This window comes from Telmatherina bonti, assembly GCF_933228915.1.
Source record: "Telmatherina bonti genome assembly, chromosome: 20".
Lineage (NCBI taxonomy): Eukaryota > Metazoa > Chordata > Actinopteri > Atheriniformes > Telmatherinidae > Telmatherina > Telmatherina bonti.
In genome coordinates, this window is record NC_136618.1 from 32,287,385 (window position 1) to 32,306,930 (window position 19,546).

Here is a 19,546-nt window from a genome sequence, read left to right on the forward strand (position 1 = left end):
CGTAGACATAGTAACTTACAGCCAGGTAGAGCGCAGCGTAGACATAGTAACTTACTGCCAGGTAGAGCGCAGCGTAGACATAGTAACTTATTGCCAGGTAGAGCGCAGCGTAGACATAGTAACTTACAGCCAGGTAGAGCGCAGCGTAGACATAGTAACATACAGCCAGGTAGAGCGCAGCGTAGCCATAGTAACTTACTGCCAGGTAGAGCGCAGCGTAGACATAGTAACATACAGCCAGGTAGAGCGCAGCGTAGACATAGTAACTTACAGCCAGGTAGAGCGCAGCGTAGACATAGTAACTTACAGCCAGGTAGAGCGCAGCGTAGACATAGTAACTTACAGCCAGGTAGAGCGCAGCGTAGACATAGTAACTTACAGCCAGGTAGAGCGCAGCGTAGACATAGTAACTTACAGCCAGGTAGAGCGCAGCGTAGACATAGTAACTTACAGCCAGGTAGAGCGCAGCGTAGACATATTAACTTACAGCCAGGTAGAGCGCAGCGTAGACATAGTAACTTACAGCCAGGTAGAGTGCAGCGTAGACATAGTAACTTACAGCCAGGTAGAGCGCAGCGTAGACATATTAACTTACAGCCAGGTAGAGCGCAGCGTAGACATATTAACTTACAGCCAGGTAGAGCGCAGCGTAGACATAGTAACTTACAGCCAGGTAGAGTGCAGCGTAGACATAGTAACTTACAGCCAGGTAGAGCGCAGCGTAGACATAGTAACTTACAGACAGGTAGAGCGCAGCGTAGACATAGTAACTTATTGCCAGGTAGAGCGCAGCGTAGACATAGTAACTTACAGCCAGGTAGAGCGCAGCGTAGACATAGTAACTTACAGCCAGGTAGAGCGCAGCGTAGACATAGTAACTTACAGCCAGGTAGAGCGCAGCGTAGACATAGTAACTTACAGCCAGGTAGAGCGCAGCGTAGACATAGTAACTTACAGCCAGGTAGAGCGCAGCGTAGACATAGTAACTTACAGCCAGGTAGAGCGCAGCGTAGACATAGTAACTTACTGCCAGGTAGAGCGCAGCGTAGACATAGTAACTTATTGCCAGGTAGAGCGCAGCGTAGACATAGTAACTTACAGCCAGGTAGAGCGCAGCGTAGACATAGTAACATACAGCCAGGTAGAGCGCAGCGTAGACATAGTAACTTACTGCCAGGTAGAGCGCAGCGTAGACATAGTAACATACAGCCAGGTAGAGCGCAGCGTAGACATAGTAACTTACAGACAGGTAGAGCGCAGCGTAGACATAGTAACTTACAGCCAGGTAGAGCGCAGCGTAGACATAGTAACTTACAGCCAGGTAGAGCGCAGCGTAGACATAGTAACTTATTGCCAGGTAGAGCGCAGCGTAGACATAGTAACTTACAGTTAGGTAGAGCGCAGCGTAGACATAGTAACTTATTGCCAGGTAGAGCGCAGCGTAGACATAGTAACTTATTGCCAGGTAGAGCGCAGCGTAGACATAGTAACTTACAGCCAGGTAGAGCGCAGCATAGACATAGTAACTTACAGCCAGGTAGAGCGCAGCGTAGACATAGTAACTTACAGCCAGGTAGAGCGCAGCATAGACATAGTAACTTACAGCCAGGTAGAGCGCAGCGTAGACATAGTAACTTACAGCCAGGTAGAGCGCAGCATAGACATAGTAACTTACAGCCAGGTAGAGCGCAGCGTAGACATAGTAACTTACAGCCAGGTAGAGCGCAGCGTAGACATAGTAACTTACAGCCAGGTAGAGCGCAGCATAGACATAGTAACTTACAGCCAGGTAGAGCGCAGCGTAGACATAGTAACTTACTGCCAGGTAGAGCGCAGCGTAGATACTGAGTGCTGCCTCCTTGGAGGGGAAGGTCTTGCGGGCTTGCAGGATGTCGTCTTGGTTTCCTGTGCAGGCCTCCTGGTGACTGATGTAGCGCAGGGCCTGTTGGCATCCCAACGCCGTGTAGTTTGGTTTACACACCGTTAGGAAGTAGGGCGCCAAGTTTCCTGTCACCACCTGCCCAGCGTTGACGAAGATGTCAACGGTGAAGAGGCCGAAGGTGTAGACGCCTGAGAAGAAAGAACACCTTATGAAACAGAAAACATGGGAAAAGCAGGATTAAAACAATGATTGTGGCTTTGAATAGTTTATTTGAACACTATGACTCTGAGGACTTCCCTGAGTAAACAATCCAGTCATGAATTGATTGTAAACGTGATGCTGAGTCTGTAAGTTAGCCAGGTGGAGACACGCTGCTTTAAACCACACCAGCCAGGCTTTGTGTCAGAGACTGAAGGGGTTTAACAGAAATAATTGCCTCCCCTCCATGGCTGCCCAATCCTCTGTCACACTAAATTACCAAACAGGTTTTCATCCACACACACTGAGAGGAGCTCCCCACACCACAATCACGCTCAAACTTCCAGGAGGGATTATTTGCCGAGGCAACAATAGCAGCTTTTCCAATCACTGTCATGTGTTCGTGCTGCTGTGAAACACTTCAACCGAGGCTTTAAAGGGCATTTTGGTGAGACGCCTAATGAAACAGGCAGCGAAGCTTCAAAGACATCAAGGCTTTTTCTTCTTCTATCATTGGAGCTCTACTTTTAATCAGTGTCTCGCTCAGTGAGTGTGCTGGGGCTCTAGATGCTGACAGGTCCATTTCTTTACAAGCATCAAATAGGTTTTGTCAAGCATGGTGTGACTCAGTCACCAAGTGCTCGCCAAGCAGCTCATCTTTCTGACACTGTCCCACTTTTAGATGTGAATGTTGAAATGTGGGCACTTTGTGCTTTATGGATGACTCCAACCCCGGGCCCTACCCCCTTCATCCTAACTAGCTTTGGGAAAAAGGCAGAGACACAACCAAAATTGCTTAGTCGGGCATGAATCTAACTCAGTTTGTCTGCTTCCAACGGCTGCAGAGCCACAGTGGAGCCATGCATGACTTTGTTTTCCAATACAGATGCTCATTGACTGCCTGGGATCTTCCTGTCATGGTGTGTTGGTGTTTTTATGAAATGTTCTTTCATCACGTGCCAGTATCCTCACAATGCAACAGTCTCAGAGTTATCTCAGACTTCCTCTCTTCTCCCATACCATCCTTTGGCATACAGGAGGTATATGTAGACATGCTGAACACAGAGTTGCACAGTCCAAAAGTGTGAACTCATGTTTAATGGAAGACAGAAGGAATGAAGGAAGAAAGAGGAATGAGTTTGCAAAACAAAACACCTGCAGTGCATGCTTTATGAAAGGCATATTAAAAAAGCATAACTCTTCATGGGGCACTAATTGAAATAAAACCTTTCAACCAAAGAAGAGTGTTGTAATTCTGGAGTACTGTAATTTCCAGGCTGTAGAGTGCAGCAGCCCTCTTTCCTTCTTCAACAGCCACATTGATCACCTTTAACTTGAAAGCTGCATCAGATGCATTTCTTCATGTGTTTTCCATGATACAGGTGTGAGCATGAAGTGCAAAATAACTCATTAGCCAAAAAAAATACACAAACGAGCCATATTGTTGTTGATCCTGCAGGATTCAAATCATGTGAAAGAAAAGTAATGATGGTTTATTTTAAGTCTTTAAAATTTGGATATTGTTTTGTAAAATAACTGGTTATACAGCAGTTTGTGTCCGCATCGCAGACGTAACCTGATCTTTGACGACTCAGAGCGGTTCTAGGATTTCATGGGTTAGCATGCTGAGACATGATGAATTAAGGGTGTGAAATCGAATTGGAAAAATCGAATATCGGGATTTTTTGTTTTACAATTTTAAAATCTTTTTTTTTTTTCTTCTTCAAATAAATACAAATATTCCATTATATAAAATTTTTGTGATTTTTATTGTTTTATTGATCTTTTAACTTGTCTTCTGGGGCATTATAGCAGCAGAATGATGGTCTGGTTACTGGGTTGTTTCTTCCGAAGTAAAATTAAAAAGATGATTTGCAAAAAAATGTTTTGTACAATTTTTTTTTGTTAATCTACAAAAATCAGCAATATCAGAGTCGTGAGAATCCCAATTTAAATTGAATTGGCACCGAAAAAATCCAAACTGAATCAAATTGGGACAAAAGCATATCGTCAAAGCCCTATTATGTATGTCTAATGCAGTGATCAGATATAGTAACATGTCCAATAAAGGACAAATGTAAGACATTAAGAGACAAATCAGAGATAAAACATTCGAATAAAAGGCCATGTCATATTAAATACCTGACCATAGCTCCACCACACTGGCATAATTCTTGGCTTTTCCAGACTATATAATGAAGAATCATTGGGCCCCATATAGCCACCTCATGTGGTCATCAGCGGATAAATGTGGACAGAAACACATTATTTAATGTGACATGTGGTATTAAAGCACACCAAGTGGTCACATAAGACGAGAAGAGTTAAACAAGTGCATCCTGTTGACTGTACTGGGGAAACATAAGGTGCAACTAAAGCTACAGAGTTTATCTTTATCAGCTAAAAGCACATAGGTCAATTGTTCCGACCCTTAGACCTTAGACCCCTTTGTTAACCCTTAGAGACTGCTCAGAGTTTATGCCTTCACCGTAAGGCCACGATAAGTGACAAATAAAACCAAACTTTATTTATACTTTTCATGCAACCAGTAGAAACAAATGGCAGCAACACAGAAAAACAGTGAAACGTTCCTGCTATAGGACAGCGTTCCTGCCATCGTTCAGCAGCATGGTTGCTGTCAGCTGATACGTAAATGTCCAGCTTTTACACCCTGTGTTGAAGGCAGACCGGCACCACTGATCGTGATCTTTTCAACAGTGCTCAATCAAACACATACCAATTCCAAATATAAGTAAATAATCAGAATAAACAGAACCTCATCCAGTCACATTTTCTCCCCAAAGAAGATAAACAACATATCAGATGATGGAACTGAGGTTTTAGAGACCCATCTGCTCCCATCCAGACAACGTCTCTTTCAGGGAAGACCTTGCAGGTTCCACCATGCTGGACCACAACCTGATGGTGGAACAGGAGAACTGGTCTGCTGCAGTCCAGATGTTTTAACCAGTACAAAACACCTGGAGCATCATGGAAGCAGAAATCCAGCAACAAGGTCCAGTAGAGCAGCTGGAATCCTGCATCAGACCAGAACGGGACGACATTCCAGCTACTGGTCTCCTCACTTCCCAGATGTTCCCAGATGTTAGAAGGAGATGCTAACGATGCTAACGATGCTAATCATCATCCTGGAACTACTTTTTACAGACATGTTGCTGCATCAGATTCATATTTTCTATCAAATGATGAAATGTCTGAGTTTGTTGGAGACGTGGACGTGCAAGAGGCTGAAGTTCAATCTGAAGGAGAAAATGTCAGAAGGATGAAAAGAGTCTACGTTGCGTCAAACGTCTGACATTTACTGGACAAATATGGATGAAAAGAAATAGATTTACTTTGTTTCAGCTGCAGTCAGCATTACGAACAGCGATTCCTGCAACACTGCAGTCTCTGGAGAGCCAAATCCAACTGAGAGGAGAGGCTAGCGGATCGTTCTGGCAGCAAGAAATGAGAAGACGAGGGTCTGACTCACATACAGTCAATCATGAATAAGAATGATCATGATAATAAAACTATCTAACACTTTTCTAAACAATGTGTTCAACATCAGCAGAGAATTAAAAGTTGAAAAACAACAATGTGAAATATCAGAGTTCGAACACAGAATTCACTTCAATGCTTAATAAGGTGGTGATAAAACAGCGCTCCATTTCCAGAGAGCTACTCAGAAAAACCAACAACCAGTTCAGCAACAACAGACCGTGTCTGCGTCTCCAGGACATTTTTACACAAAGTAAAAGCGATATTTGTAAGTTTCAACAAACAACAACTGCGAATTGCAGGTGTTTCTATTGAACGGTGTGTCGTACATTAACCTCAAGTCCCGTAAAATCTCGTTGCTCTCGCGAGATTTTACAAAAATTGTTGTTCATGCAAGGTCGCCACGTAGCATTATTTTGTGGTTTTCTACTTGCTGGGAAGAATTTGCTACAAACTTTTGAAGCTTTTCTCCCTCATTTTAATTTCTAAAATTCTGAAATTTGTTGTTGTTGTTTGTTCCTCACTGCGCGATCTTTACTGGGAATGAACTGGTCATCACCCCCATGTCATGTCCAGGGAGACATAAATGTAAAAAAAAAAGTGTTTCTATTACACTTTTGCAAAATGTTTCTATGTCACAATCTCTGAAAAAAACCACCTCATGGGAGCGTAAAAACTTTTTTGCGATATTTAAGACTTTTTTTTTTTAGGTGTTTCCAGTAGCGTTTCTTTATTGCAATATTTATTTTTTGTGCAATTCTAAGCGTGATGGAAACACACCTCGAGATGGTCAGATTGTCTCTCTATAAAAGAAAATATTTAAGCAGAATTTGACAGAGATGGTAAAGAAGTCTATCAGGTGGTGGAAAGATCCTGTTTAAACTGGTCTGGGAATAGGTAGACAGTCTCCACCTGTGGATGTCAGAGGTCAGAGGGGTTGACCAACAGGTTGGTCTGAGATGACATGGACGTTTAAGGCTTTGAACTTGATCAGAAATATTCAACGTCAACATGAAATCCAGCAGGAAGTCGGTGGAGAAAGCAGAACGCGGGCGATGACGTCATGGTAACGAGTCTGCAGAGCTCTGCATTGAGTGGAGGTGACAGAAGGAGGATACCTGAGGACAGCGAGTTTCAGACGTCAGAGTGGGAACAGACAGAAGTTGCAGGATGTTTGGTCAGTTAGAGGCTGACAGAAATGAGCTGAATTTAAGGGGGCATTTGCACTAGAATGGTCCCGGGACTCGCTTCTAATGAGCTGCGATTCCTTTGGTTCGGTTTGGGTTTTAAACTGTGACCAGGCCGCCAGGAGAACGTTCCTACAACGTGTCGGCTCCCTCAAGGCATCTTTAATCTGTCTGTGTCATGGATCTGCATAGAAATTATTTAATTTCATCAGTACTATGAATATTTATTAGGGGTGGGAAAATCAAATTGAAAAATGGAATATCTGGATTTTTTGCTTCACAATTTTAAAATCAATGTTTTTGTTGAAAAAAAAAATGTTTTTTTTCAAATAAATAAATAAAAATAATCCATTATGAAATTTTTGTCATTTTTATTGTTTTTATTGATCTTTTTATTTGTCTCCTTGGGCGTTATAGCAGCAGAATTATGGTCTGGCTACTGGGTTGTTTTTTATGCCTGATTGAAATAAAAAAAATGTACAAAACCTTCTTTTGCTCGTCATTTTTCTTGTGTTTTTCATCTACAAAAATCAGCAATTGAAAAATTGAGAAAATCCCAGTTTAAATCCAAATTGAATCGGGACCAAAGCATATCGTCACAGCCCTATTATGCATGTTGTTCCAGCAGGTTGCAGGTGACTATTTTCCTTCTTGTCCATTTAAAGGCTGGATGGGGGATGTCTTCCAGGAGCATTTTTACTATATTGCTAAAAATTCCCTTCACAACTCAATTGTTGCCAACTAATCAAAAGCTCTGAAATAAAACTATGTGATCACCTGTTGAACGGACAGGATTATAAAACCACCATTAAATAATTTAACCAGCCTTTTCTGAATGATTGGATGGTGAAGGGCATCACACCTGCACCTGCCTCAACCCATCTCCATGCAGGAATCACACGCTCCCAGAGGCTTAAAGCACTTGTAAACACAACAAAGTAAGAGCTAGAGTTTGGCCAGCTACATGAGCTTCATGCTAAATCCCAGTACGATGAACCCTCCGGAAGAAGCATTGGAGGCGTGGCTTCAGCAGCAGAATGATGGTTTGGCTACTGTGCCGTTTCTCCCAATTGAAAAAAAAAAAAAAGTTTTAGACATTTTTTTTGTTTTTAATCGACAAAACTTATCAATCTCAAAGAATTGTCAGAAACGCAATTTAAATAGAATCGGCACCCAAAAAATCAGAATCGAATCAATCAGGACAAAAGCGTATCGTCACGGCCCTAATTTACAGTATGTGTTATTGTGCAGGTCCGGTTGGTCATCCCAACGGGTTTGGGTGGGTGCGGGAAGGTAAAAGTGGACCTGTGCAGGACTCTGGTGTTGGGGTTCCTAATTTCACTGCAGTGTGCAGAAAATAAGTGTTTTTCCTTCTTCTTGGTGCTTCATAACGGTTGGCAAACATCATTTTATTTTACTGGATAGTCCATTTGCAAGTGAACGGAGACCATGACTGGTCTGTGTCTGAGTGTGGTTGGAGTTCACACTGCACCAAACAAATCCAACTAACTGTGGAATCAGACCATGGTCTGTTTAACGTGGATCAGAGGCAGTGTACAGTTGAAAAAACAAGACTGCGCTTGATGTTTGAGCTGAGCATCAAAAGATTAGAACCAAATATTCTTGCAGTTTGGTTGATTGCACCTCAAAGAGTGGCAAGAGTAGAGACAATAGAAATAACTAAATTTAGAAGCAAACAGAATTTTTCTCCCATTACATTTAAAGAAATTTTGGTCCCTCTGGTGTTTACCTTCCTGGTTACCAAAAACATGCTGTAACAAAAGCTGGCAGCCAATGAGTTAAAGTCAGGAAGAAGCGGCGAGACCAGTGACTGTCTGATGGGCGGAGCCTCCGTGATGTCACCCGTAGGTTTCTGAAGAGCTGAATTGAAGCTCGGTAGGCGGTTCCTACCATCGCCATCTTGGCAGGGTCATGTGTGTCGTCTCGCCCGGAAAATACAAATATGGGCAAAGAGGTGGAGCTGAGAGGGGGGCTGTGAGCGTCATGGTGGATGATTGACATCCAGTGAACTCCAAGCTTTCTGTAGCTAAGAGCTAACCGAGCTAACCTGGAGATAACAGGAGCTAACCAGCTAACGGAGGTAAGCGGGCTAAAGCTAAGTCACGTTGTTAACCGGCTAAAAAACGCGGTTGTTCTACGTTTTTCTTACTTGAAGCAGGAGATCGGGTACCTGTCAATCAAAAGGACACGCCCCCTAAATATGCCAACTTTCAAGATTAAATTACTTTTTAACGGGCGAGTTAGAAAAAAATTCACTCCCCCCACAGTTGTCATGAAGGTAAACCTGACCTATTAAACCTAAAATGGATTTTTGAACCAGGCTGTAAACATGTTTATTTCTGCTGTAAACATGTTTATTTCTGCTGTGAAGTTGGTCTTTTTAACATGGGAGTCTTTGGGAATTCGCTCTGTTTTGCAGCCCCTAGTGGATGAAGGGGGAACTCACAGCGCTGCTGAGATCTGTGGGTTTTATCAGCATGAACACCAGTGTATCGTCAGCAAAAAATGCTCATGTCCATTATGGGACCGCAGATGAAGCATCTTGTGGCGAACTGTCATGAAAAGGACCAGTTTCTACATTTTACCAGTCAATCTACCAGTAGCTCCATGTTTTCAGGGTTTCCTGCTCCATGATTGGCAAAGTCTTGCATAAAGGTAAAAACACAGTCTAAGTTGAGTGCGTGTGAGCACAATGACCCGTGGCTGCATTCTAAATTTAATCCTCTCCAAACAGCACAGTCTTGTGAGTCATTATGCAAAGCTACGCCAGGCATGAATGAAAAGCGAAGGCTGCGGAGCTGCGAGATGGCTGGGCTCACACGAAGCAGACGTAAACGCTGGCAACAGGCATGTGCAGACTGATTTGCACGAATAAGCGCTCCCAGGTGCACGTGCAGAAATACAAATGCAATGCAAGCATGCATGTGGAATAAGTCACGTGTGAAGGCTTGAAACCTTTTCTGTTAGCAAAGAGAAAAGGTTTCAGAAGCAAGGAAACGGATGCAGGAGCAACGGTGCTGAAAGCACTCCATGCATAACAGCTGCAAGACAAGTAAAGCACTTAGAGCCTCTCGGTGTTGCCAGAGCTCTTATATTACCGTGTTCTCACAAAACATGTGCTTAAAAACAGCTGAGTCTGTGGGAATATCCAGGAACTGTGCAGCAACATGGTATAGTTTTACCTCACCATCATCCTGACGTGTTGGACTGGTCAGCATGGCGTTATGTTCACCAGTGTTGGGTTTACACGGGGCTTTGGGGGGGCGTGGTGGCGCGAGTTGCTGAGAAGACATCTGCTGCAGCTGATCAGAAACATCATGGAGGAATGTTTCAGTGTTTTGGTCAATAATTTAGCGTTTCTTTGGCTAAATTCTCTGTTGGTAACTTCATCATTTCCTACGAATCTGGTTTTCCTTACAGGCTCATGTCGAGTCTCGGGTTTCACCCCACTGTGTCGCATCCTGCCGAGGAAATTCATGCCATCGTTTCATTGATTGGATTATTGCGATGCACTACGCACACGTCTCAGCAAAGCCTCCAGAACAGCTGCGAGTTGTTCAAAATGTTTCTTCCAGGTAAGTTTTCTCTCCAATCGTCAGGCAGCTGCTTCCCGTTCATCTCAGACGGCATTCTTAGTGTCTTCTACAGACATACAGCAGCTTAGATCAGCAGGTTGTCTGAGGAGCTGTGACCTGGACCTGCTGACGGAGGCGGCGCCGTCGGTCCAGACACACTCTGGAACTCTCTTCCTTTGGACCTGACCTTGCTGCACTCTTGCTGGACTTCATGTTTTCTTCATCATTATTTGTGAGTTTTGCTTTGGTTCTTGTTGGATTTTTTGCCTTTGCCCATTCGCTGTTTGTGTTTCCTGGTTTCAGTTCATGCACTTTACTAGTCTGGGTTGCTTCTGGGCCTAATCTCCTGTTTTATTTTAGTCCACCCCCTTTGTGTTTTACATTCTGCTTTCCTTCCTGTTCATTTGCACACCTGCTTTGATTCGCTTCATCTGCTCCATTGTGAACCCCTTGGTTTCAGTAGCTCTTGGTTAAATCATCCGCTGCTTCCTTGTGCTGTCTGTCTGTGTTGCTGTTTTGCAGCCTTGTTTGCTGCCTTCATCCACCCTCCTCCTGTGTTTTGGTTCGGCTTCTCTTACACTCCATGACATTGTTGGCTCAGAGCAAACAAACAGCAACAGAGCAAACAAACACGTTGTCGAACATTTTCTGTCTTTGCACAAACAGGCCTTCAGGAACAACAAACCACAGGACTAAAACAATAAACAACAGAAAACCACTTCTGTCTGCAGCATTTTCTGGTAATCGTTTCGTTTTCTTGTTGTCTGGGACAAAAACATTCATCTGAGAGGAGAAAACATGCATACGTAGGTTTATTCCATGGTCAGTGAGAATTCTGACCCCAACTGGCTACATTATTTTCATATAAACACACACGTAGTTCGGCGAGTTAAATCACATTCATGTTACTCCGCCACGGGCGTCACCATAGCAACGCTTTAATCAACGGATTCAGATCAGCTGCTTTTGACAGGTGAATGAGAGAAACACGTTGTAGCTTTACTACAGTTGTTCACCATAAAAACTACATCAAGGTCAACATCAAATAGTTCCAATACTTTAGTATGTTTAGCAAGTTTAAAAAAAAAAAAAAAATTTAAAATGTGTTATAAAATGGTTACTGTGTGGGACCATGGTTGTATAAGCTAATTAAATACCTCGGATCCGTGCATTAGACGGTTATGATGCACTCTGCTGCGTGTCGTGGTGTTCTATACTCCGTGTTGTGCATTATGACCGTATAATGCACGGCCATCACACCTCCCGTCTTCCTTCCTGACATAGTGGCACCATCGTTGTGTTTCTTATGTTGAGGGGCCCATCAACATAACGTCCTGGTCCTTCTGACAGTTCAACTCTCTTAGACAGAAATAGGTTCTTCTGGTTCATGACAAAGAATCGGTTCTTAAAGCCGGCTCAGTCATGAACGACTCATCAGTATTTACAAGCTGCCTGGCAGTCTGGGCTGTACAACTGGTCTCATTACAGTTTTTTACAGTAACATGAAGCATGATGTTTTTTGTTTTTTTTTTATTATTATTATTTTTTTACTTATTCCAAATGAAGTAATTCTGAATTAAAGCGCTCTCCTTCAGGTTTACATGGAAACAATAATTCCAAATTTAAGGTTTACATGGAAATGACGTTTATTAGGGGTGGGAAAATCGAATCCAAAAATTGGAAATCTGGATTTTTTTTCTTCACAATTTTAAAATCAATTTTTTGTTAATAAACATCGATTTTTGTCATTTTTATTGTTTTTTATTGATCTTTATACTTGTCTTCTTGGGCATTATAGCAGCAGAAAGGTGATCTGGCTGCCATGTTGTTTTTTCTCATTGAAATGAAGAAAAATGATGAGCAAAAAATAAAGTTTTATACAGTTTTTTTGTTTTTTAATCTCCAAAAATCAGCAATATTGGAGAATTGTGAGAATGGCAATCTAAATCGAATTGGCACCCAAAAAATCGTAATCGAATCGGGACAAAAGCATATCGTCACACCCTTAACGTTTATTGGCCTTTACTTAATTCTGCTTTAGATCAGTGGGTTGGGAAGAGGTCAGATTGGAACAGTGACGTGACAAATGTATGTCTACTTGGATTTAAAATGGGAATAAACATGCCACTTTTTTTTTTTTTATTAAGTTTAAATTCGTAATGACCATCTTCTTTCAGAATGAGGTGTTTACATGGTCCTTTCTAGTCTGTTTTAAGCGGTTTTACCTTTTATTTGGAATTAAAGAGGAATTAAAACTCATGTAAAGGTGAACAATCAACAACAATCAGTGCAACATCCTCCCAAATGGAAAAGAAATATCTTTATAAGGTTGAGTATAAAAACATAAGAAATGAATGTGATAATTGTCCTCTAGGATGGGAAATATAATAAACAGAAGCTGAAAGTGTGGCTGTGAGAAGCCCAGCTCCTGTTAGCTCACCATGTTCACATCTACGGCTCAGGAACACGTCTGTCCCACGAGGTCCAATGCAGACGCATCAAGCCAGCTTGACATGAGCAGCTTTGTCCTGCTCAACATCCAGCTGTTCACCTTCCATCTGCTTCCCCATCTGTTGGAATCTGATGCGTCAACATCACAGATTTTTTTTGTGCACATATGATGCACTTCTCCTTCCTTCTGGAGACGAGCATTGGCTATGAGATGCGAAGAACACGGCGTAGTAAACGCCTCTGTGTCTGCAGACCTACAAGGAAAACTTTAGGAAGTGTTTGCTGTTCTTCTGGGGAGTATTTGCAGAAGTATCAGGACAAACTGATGGAAAAGTCATTTATGGAAAAAGGTTTAAAACTCGTCCATGCCGTCTGCGTTACCTACATTTCCTCATCCTCAGCAGGACATCGAATATGTACGGCAGCTCTGAACCACGGGAGCAATGTGTGAGAAATATTGGGGGTGGGAAATTGAATTGAAAAAACTGAATATCTGGATTGTTTGCTTCACAATTTTAAAATAGATTTTTTTTTTTTGTTATTAAAAAAAAATTTTTTTTTTCAAAATAAATAAAAATAATCCATTATAAAATTTTTGTCATTTTTATTGTTTTTGTTGATCTTTTTACTTGTATTTTTGGGCGTTATAGCAGCAGAATGATGGTCTGGCTGCTTAGATGTTATGTTATTTTTTTCCTCACTGAAATTAAGAAAAATGACACGAATGATTTGTAAATTTTTCTTGTTGTTTTTAGTCTACTAAAATCAGAAATATCGAAGAATTGTGAGAATCACAATATATATCAAATCAGCATCCAAAAAATCAGAATCGAATTGAATTGGGACAAAAGAAAAATCGTCACAGCACTAGTAAATATTGAGTTTTAATCCTTTAAACTGCAGCTTTTCTTCAGTGTTCATGTAGAAATCTGGCATGAGATGATATGTAAACATACTGCTGGATATTCTAACCAGCAGGTACAGACATAAGTTCAGTCTGGACCAGGTTTCTATTGGAGCCGAGTCTCTCTTCTGGACCACTCATGCAGGTGTGGGACAACATGTGTCTTCATGCAGCTGGAAACCAGACAGAAGTCCTGGTTTTAAACCCTCCCAGTGAGGTGAAGATGCTTCATGTCCATGTCCAGACGCAGCTGAACAAAGTGAATCTCCGTCACTGGACGCATTTTGACCTCAGCTTAAATGCTTCCAGTTTTCCTTGTAGGTTTTATTAACATCACTACGTTTCCTGAGATCTGAACTTTTAGAAGGTTTAGAGCAGGGGTGTCCAAAGTTGGTCCCCGAGGGCCGCTGTTCTGCAGGCTTTCCATGTATTCCTGCTCCAACACACCTGGTTTCCATTAAATGGATCCAACAGCCAATGAAGTTCTGCACAGTGACTGATTAGTTTGAGTCAGGTCTGTTGGAGCAGGGATACATGGGAAACCTGCAGGATTGTGGAGCTGGACCCTCCTCATTTAGAGCGAGTAAAACCGTCTTTATTCACTTCATCAGGACATTTCATAGGTTTTCTGTCCTGTGTTCCAGTCATTAATGGGAAATGAGTCCGTGATGCGCCCTGCGATGGACTGGCGAGCTGTCCAGGGTGTATCCCGCCTTTCGCCCAAAGACTGCTGGGATAGGCACCAGCTTCCCCGCCACCCTTCATCGGATTAAGCGGTTAGGATGATGAATGAATGAATGAATAAATGAGTGAGTCCATGATGCGGTCTGAAGACTTCCCAGCCGAGTGGAGCTGTCACACATTGTTTCATTTAAATAGGTAGTCTTCCTCGTCTTACGAAGGCGTTGACGGGCTTCACGTCCCCGATGGGTGCGAAGCCTGTCTGCAACTACAAAGTCTCTGACCTGCAGGAGGCATGTTCGGCACAAGCACTGGTTTTAGATTAGAGGGGGACTGGTATTAGAGACCCTGATGACGTCTAGGAGAAACGAAGCTAAAAATGTAAATGAAGCCTTTTTTCTTCTGTGAAGGAAGTAAGGATGAAGATCTGGTGCAGCAGACCTGCAGTCATCCTGCTTCTTCCACCGTATGACCACAGCTTCTACCTGGTTGTGGTTTTTATTTACTTATTTTTGCATGAATGGTTGGAGGTCTTCCAGCATCAGTTGCAGCGATAGTTTCAGCTCCAGCACCATGCCTTGGTGAGCCGTCTGCGGCTCCTGTGTTTCCCTTTGGCACTCCAAACCACTTAACAAGAAATTCACACGACAGCCTCTCCTCCTCCTCTCCTCCTCCCAGCATCCATCGCAGCCACATCAGGTGGGAAATGAGTTATAAATACTTTCATTTGGCAGTAAATAATGGCACAATTTGCACGACTCATTTAAATCCACTGCTCCCCACATTTTTCACTGCTAAAGCAGACATGAATATGGATGAAGGCCAGCTGCTGTAACACGGTCCAAGCCTCCAAGTTTTCCCTGCTTTTCACTTCATGCTGCTCTTCAGCCTGTTCTGCGGTGTAATTAGGCCAGATAGCCATTTTACACAGCAAAGCAAAGCAGATTTCCCTCTGAGAGCCGTAAAGCAACCAGCAACAGGTTTCCAGTAAGCTGCGCTAACCCCGCCGCCTTGTTCAGACTGTCCTGCACAAGCAAAGCTCCGTGTTTCGCTTCGCCAGCAGATGCAGTTAAAACTTCGCTGTTTACCATCAACCCTCCCACACCATCCCTCCAACGCAAGCAACGCAACAAAGCTTTGTCTCCCAAAAGCTCGTTGGGAGACAAGTAAGTAGCAATCAGACCCCCCAGGGAAGCTACGGGAGAGAGGATTGGTTCACACAGCCTGCAGAGTCTGACAGATTCATTTAGATGCCGAGTCGGCTAAAAGTCCTCATCAAAGGCCACAGTAAATCAGACAGACTGGATCTAATGAGATTTCCACGTACCATGGGTAACACTTCCACACAAACCCCCCAGTGTTGGTCAGGAGCCACGAAGGTCCTGTTTACACCACGTTTCCACGCAGAACACGGAACTTTTTCCATCACGTTTCTGTGAAAACACAGTATTTATACACTGGAATGACTACTGATTCCATGTAGGGGAAACAGAAATAGGAGCAGAAATGATGCAGCGCCCATGCCAGGCCTCTAGAGGGCAGTGAAACTGTAACACCATGCTAAACACACAACAGAACAGAAACGCTGCGTGCTAACTGCTTGTTAGCATGTCTACGTCTTCATCAGACCAAGAGAATTAAAAACATGCAGCTGCACCAACATGACATGGAGGTTCACCATTGTTGTTGTGCTTTTTGTGGGTGTAAACAGGGTCTGATTGCGCAAGTACAAGACGATGGGAAAGACGTTAGCACCGGCCATAATTCCAGTTTACATGGGCAAGACGCGCCTTGCGTTGCAGGATCATTTCACTCTGAAGGCTGTAGTCAGATCTTTCAGTTTTATCCTCCCAAACATCTGGATGACTAACACTGACGTCACAAACACAGAGGTGTCAGTCAAAACAACAGCGCCAACACATCTGTTGCTATGGCGCTGCAGCAACTTTTGGCTATTAAAAACATAATGACCACAGCAAAACCAGCAAACTGCAGCACTTGTGGTGTGAAAACCCAGAATCCAGCATCGACCACATCCACCTTCATCTTCCTTAAAAGCAACCAGGACACGTTTGTCTGTAATATAAAACCTAGATATTAGCATCTATGTTAGCAACATCTTTACCGTGGTAATGTTAGCTTGTTACCATGGTAACCATGCTTCCAGTTGTTTGGCTATTGATAATGAAAATATAACCAGAGAGGAGACATCCGGTGTTCTGTTCCATGAAGATCAAGTGTTTTTATTCAATCTGAAGCTGCAAATCCCACCAACATGGGCTGCCTACTCTACGGCAAGTCTGAGAGGACAAACGTCCAACCAACCTCCTAATGCAAAACAATAAAATAGGATTTTTCACTTCATTTGTGATAAAATAATTGAACTCCATCAGATTGGCTCCATTGACGGTTCAGAAGAAGAATGAGTCATTTACTGAACAGTTTCCATAAACTGACTTTTCCATGATGATGTTAACTGGGACCAAACTGGAATCAGACTAGGGCTGCACACTTAATCGGATTTTGATCGTGATCCCGATTTTGGTAGCCAGAAATAAATAAACCTGATCATCAACTATATTTACATTCAGAACGCGAGCTCTGCTGCATCGGTTTCTGATCACTCAGGTTCTCAACCAGCAGTCTGCTGACCAGCAGGGGGTGAACGCATGGTTAAGGCTTCATTAAGCTGCCTAAATACCAAGCTGTCAATTTTTACCCGCAGGCACTTAAGTATCGTTGGATTGGTTGGACATGTGAGGTGGGCGTGGTTAACACGTAAAAGTAAGTGAGATGCTGCTTCTGCATTTTTCCTGTTGCAGGTAAAACAGACTGTTTTGTTTAAACGGCTGATCGAGGTGCTAAAAATACGAACATTTTTATAACATGTGGCGTCCGACCAATCTAACGTATGTATATGTATATGTATATGTTACACATATATATGTAGTTACCAGGTAGGTTGTTTAGAAGTGGTGCAATAAAAATACATGTTTTTCCAGACACAATGAATAACCGTGATTACAATATTGATCAAAATAATTGTGATTATTTTGGTCATAATCGTGCAGCCCTAGATCAGACCCAACATTGCGGATTTAGGAATGGAAGAGATATTTATTGGACATTAAAGTTTTGGATTTTAGATCTAAATTAATTAAAATATTAATATTTCTTACATGTTTACTTGCACAGATCTGGATACACCGGAGTCAAATCAATAATACATCATTAAAAGGCTTGAGCAGAACTTGACAACAAGTTCACGTGAATCAGGTACGTTGCAGCAGGGAAACATCTAAAACCTGCAGGACAGGTGGAATCTCTCTACGCAGGAATAAACTGCAGGATTAGTTGACATTCTGGGTTTTACACATAAAACCTGCTGGATGAGTTACATTAAGAGCAAATTTACTGATCCATGTTCATCTGCTGGTTTTTTGAGTCCAGTAAAGCAAAGGAAGGATCCAGTGGAGAGCGTTGGTCAGTTCCAGCTGTTTTAACCAGATTTGACACTCTCTGGACACTGGAATGCAGGACTCTGCGACTCAGACGGCAGATTACAACTAAACGTGACGCGATACTTGACTTGTAAAAAAGGACTGTTTAACGTCTCGGGCGGCCGATAGAAACGTTTACGTTGGAGACGCAGAGTTCAGGATCTCTGAGCATCCGGGTGGTTGAAAGGCTCAAAATGAATAAGTCTTTGTCGTCTCCTTCCAAGTCAGCCCACATGGAACAGAAACCTGATTGATCCAGCGCCCATGTAAACCCGTCGGCCGGGATCTCGGATCAGGATCAGTCGGACCTGTGTCCATGTAAACGCAGTTTTTATGATTGTTTTATAAACCATGGGTATCGATCACGTAAATGTCAAACTGAAAATCCTACCGAAGACGTTGCCAAGGGAGACGTTTAAAGAAGTTTAAAAACACAAATAACCGAGTTATTCAGTTTTTTGTTGTTTTTGCTGAAAAGCTTTTTGTTTTCTCAGCGATGACGCATTTATCAACATCCGGTTCCGGTCGATCCGACCAATTTCAGTTCCCCCTCAAAGGAAAAGTCGTTCCGCGGCCGTCAACGTCACCCTGACCCGGTTCGGACATCCGGCCAAGAATTTTTTTTTTTCAATAATCTATTTCAACATTTGTGTGAACATCATTATCACGCGTATAACTCGTAAAAAAGTAAATCATCTGTTTTGGGGAATCTGAATGTTGAGCGTGTCACCTTGAAATCTCCCGGACTTAAATGACTATGTTTATGTGGTTTTTTTAGAACCTCTTTGGCAGGGTGTCGGTTCTGTGGTCAAGCTGGACGGGCAGCTCCACAACGTGGCCAAGCAGCACACACACCAGTGGGAGATGGAATCTGAGTCCCGATCGGCCAGTTTGATGCAGCTGAGGAGAAACTTGGGTCTGTTTCGCTCCGGCTGCTGCTGTTTCCGGCCCTGTGAAGTTTCCTCTGCTGTTAAAGGTCGAACAGCGTAAAACTAAAAGCAGCACACTGACTTCAGCTTCCTCTGAGGGGTTTTCAGCAGAATTAGAGGCGTGAAACTGACTGATGCTGCGTTTAAATTTCAAACTGAGGCTTCCCAACAGAGTCTGGTATCAGTCACTGTTTAAAGAGAAGGCATCCGAAGCCGTTTGTCCTGCTCTGCAGATAAAACACGTCAGCGTGCTGCGCTCCAAACCTGACATCAATTAACACTCAGAGTGAGAAATAAGCCCTGCGCTGACACACACTCTGCCAGTCTACAATACATGACAACCGCTTCCAGGAGTCTTCCAGGGATAAAAGCAGATTTAGCCTCCAATCAGAGACCTGTTAGCATTAAGCAGCAGCGTGAGAGGCAGGTAGTCTGTTTACATGTGGGTCACCAAGAGGATTCCCTTCAGGGATCTAGCTAATAATCTTCTTCTGCAGCTTTATCTCCTGATCTCGCTTAAGCACGAGAGGACGAGGAGTCCGACGGCGTGCTGCGAGCTTCCTGCATGTCTGAACGTCTGCCCCAGCAGGAAGCAGCTTCATGGATCCTGAAGACACGGCCTGATAACGAAGCACGAGAAGCAGCTTCTTCTTCTTCTGCTTCTACAGAAGTTACGTCATTAGGAGCTGGATTAGAAGCCATTCCCTGAGGAAGATC

General features: G+C 43.0%; 1 protein-coding gene across 1 annotated transcript in view; it reads right to left on the reverse strand.

Moving 5' to 3' along the window:
- Nucleotides 1-19,546, reverse strand: part of plppr5b (phospholipid phosphatase related 5b) — a gene marked incomplete at its 5' end in the record, with an annotated part of 80,883 nt that overhangs the window by 32,726 nt on the left and 28,611 nt on the right. The window contains one exon of the mRNA XM_079259376.1: nt 1,820-2,070. Coding sequence (XP_079115502.1) covers nt 1,820-2,070 — 251 coding nt within the window. The remainder of the gene's footprint in view (nt 1-1,819; nt 2,071-19,546) is intronic.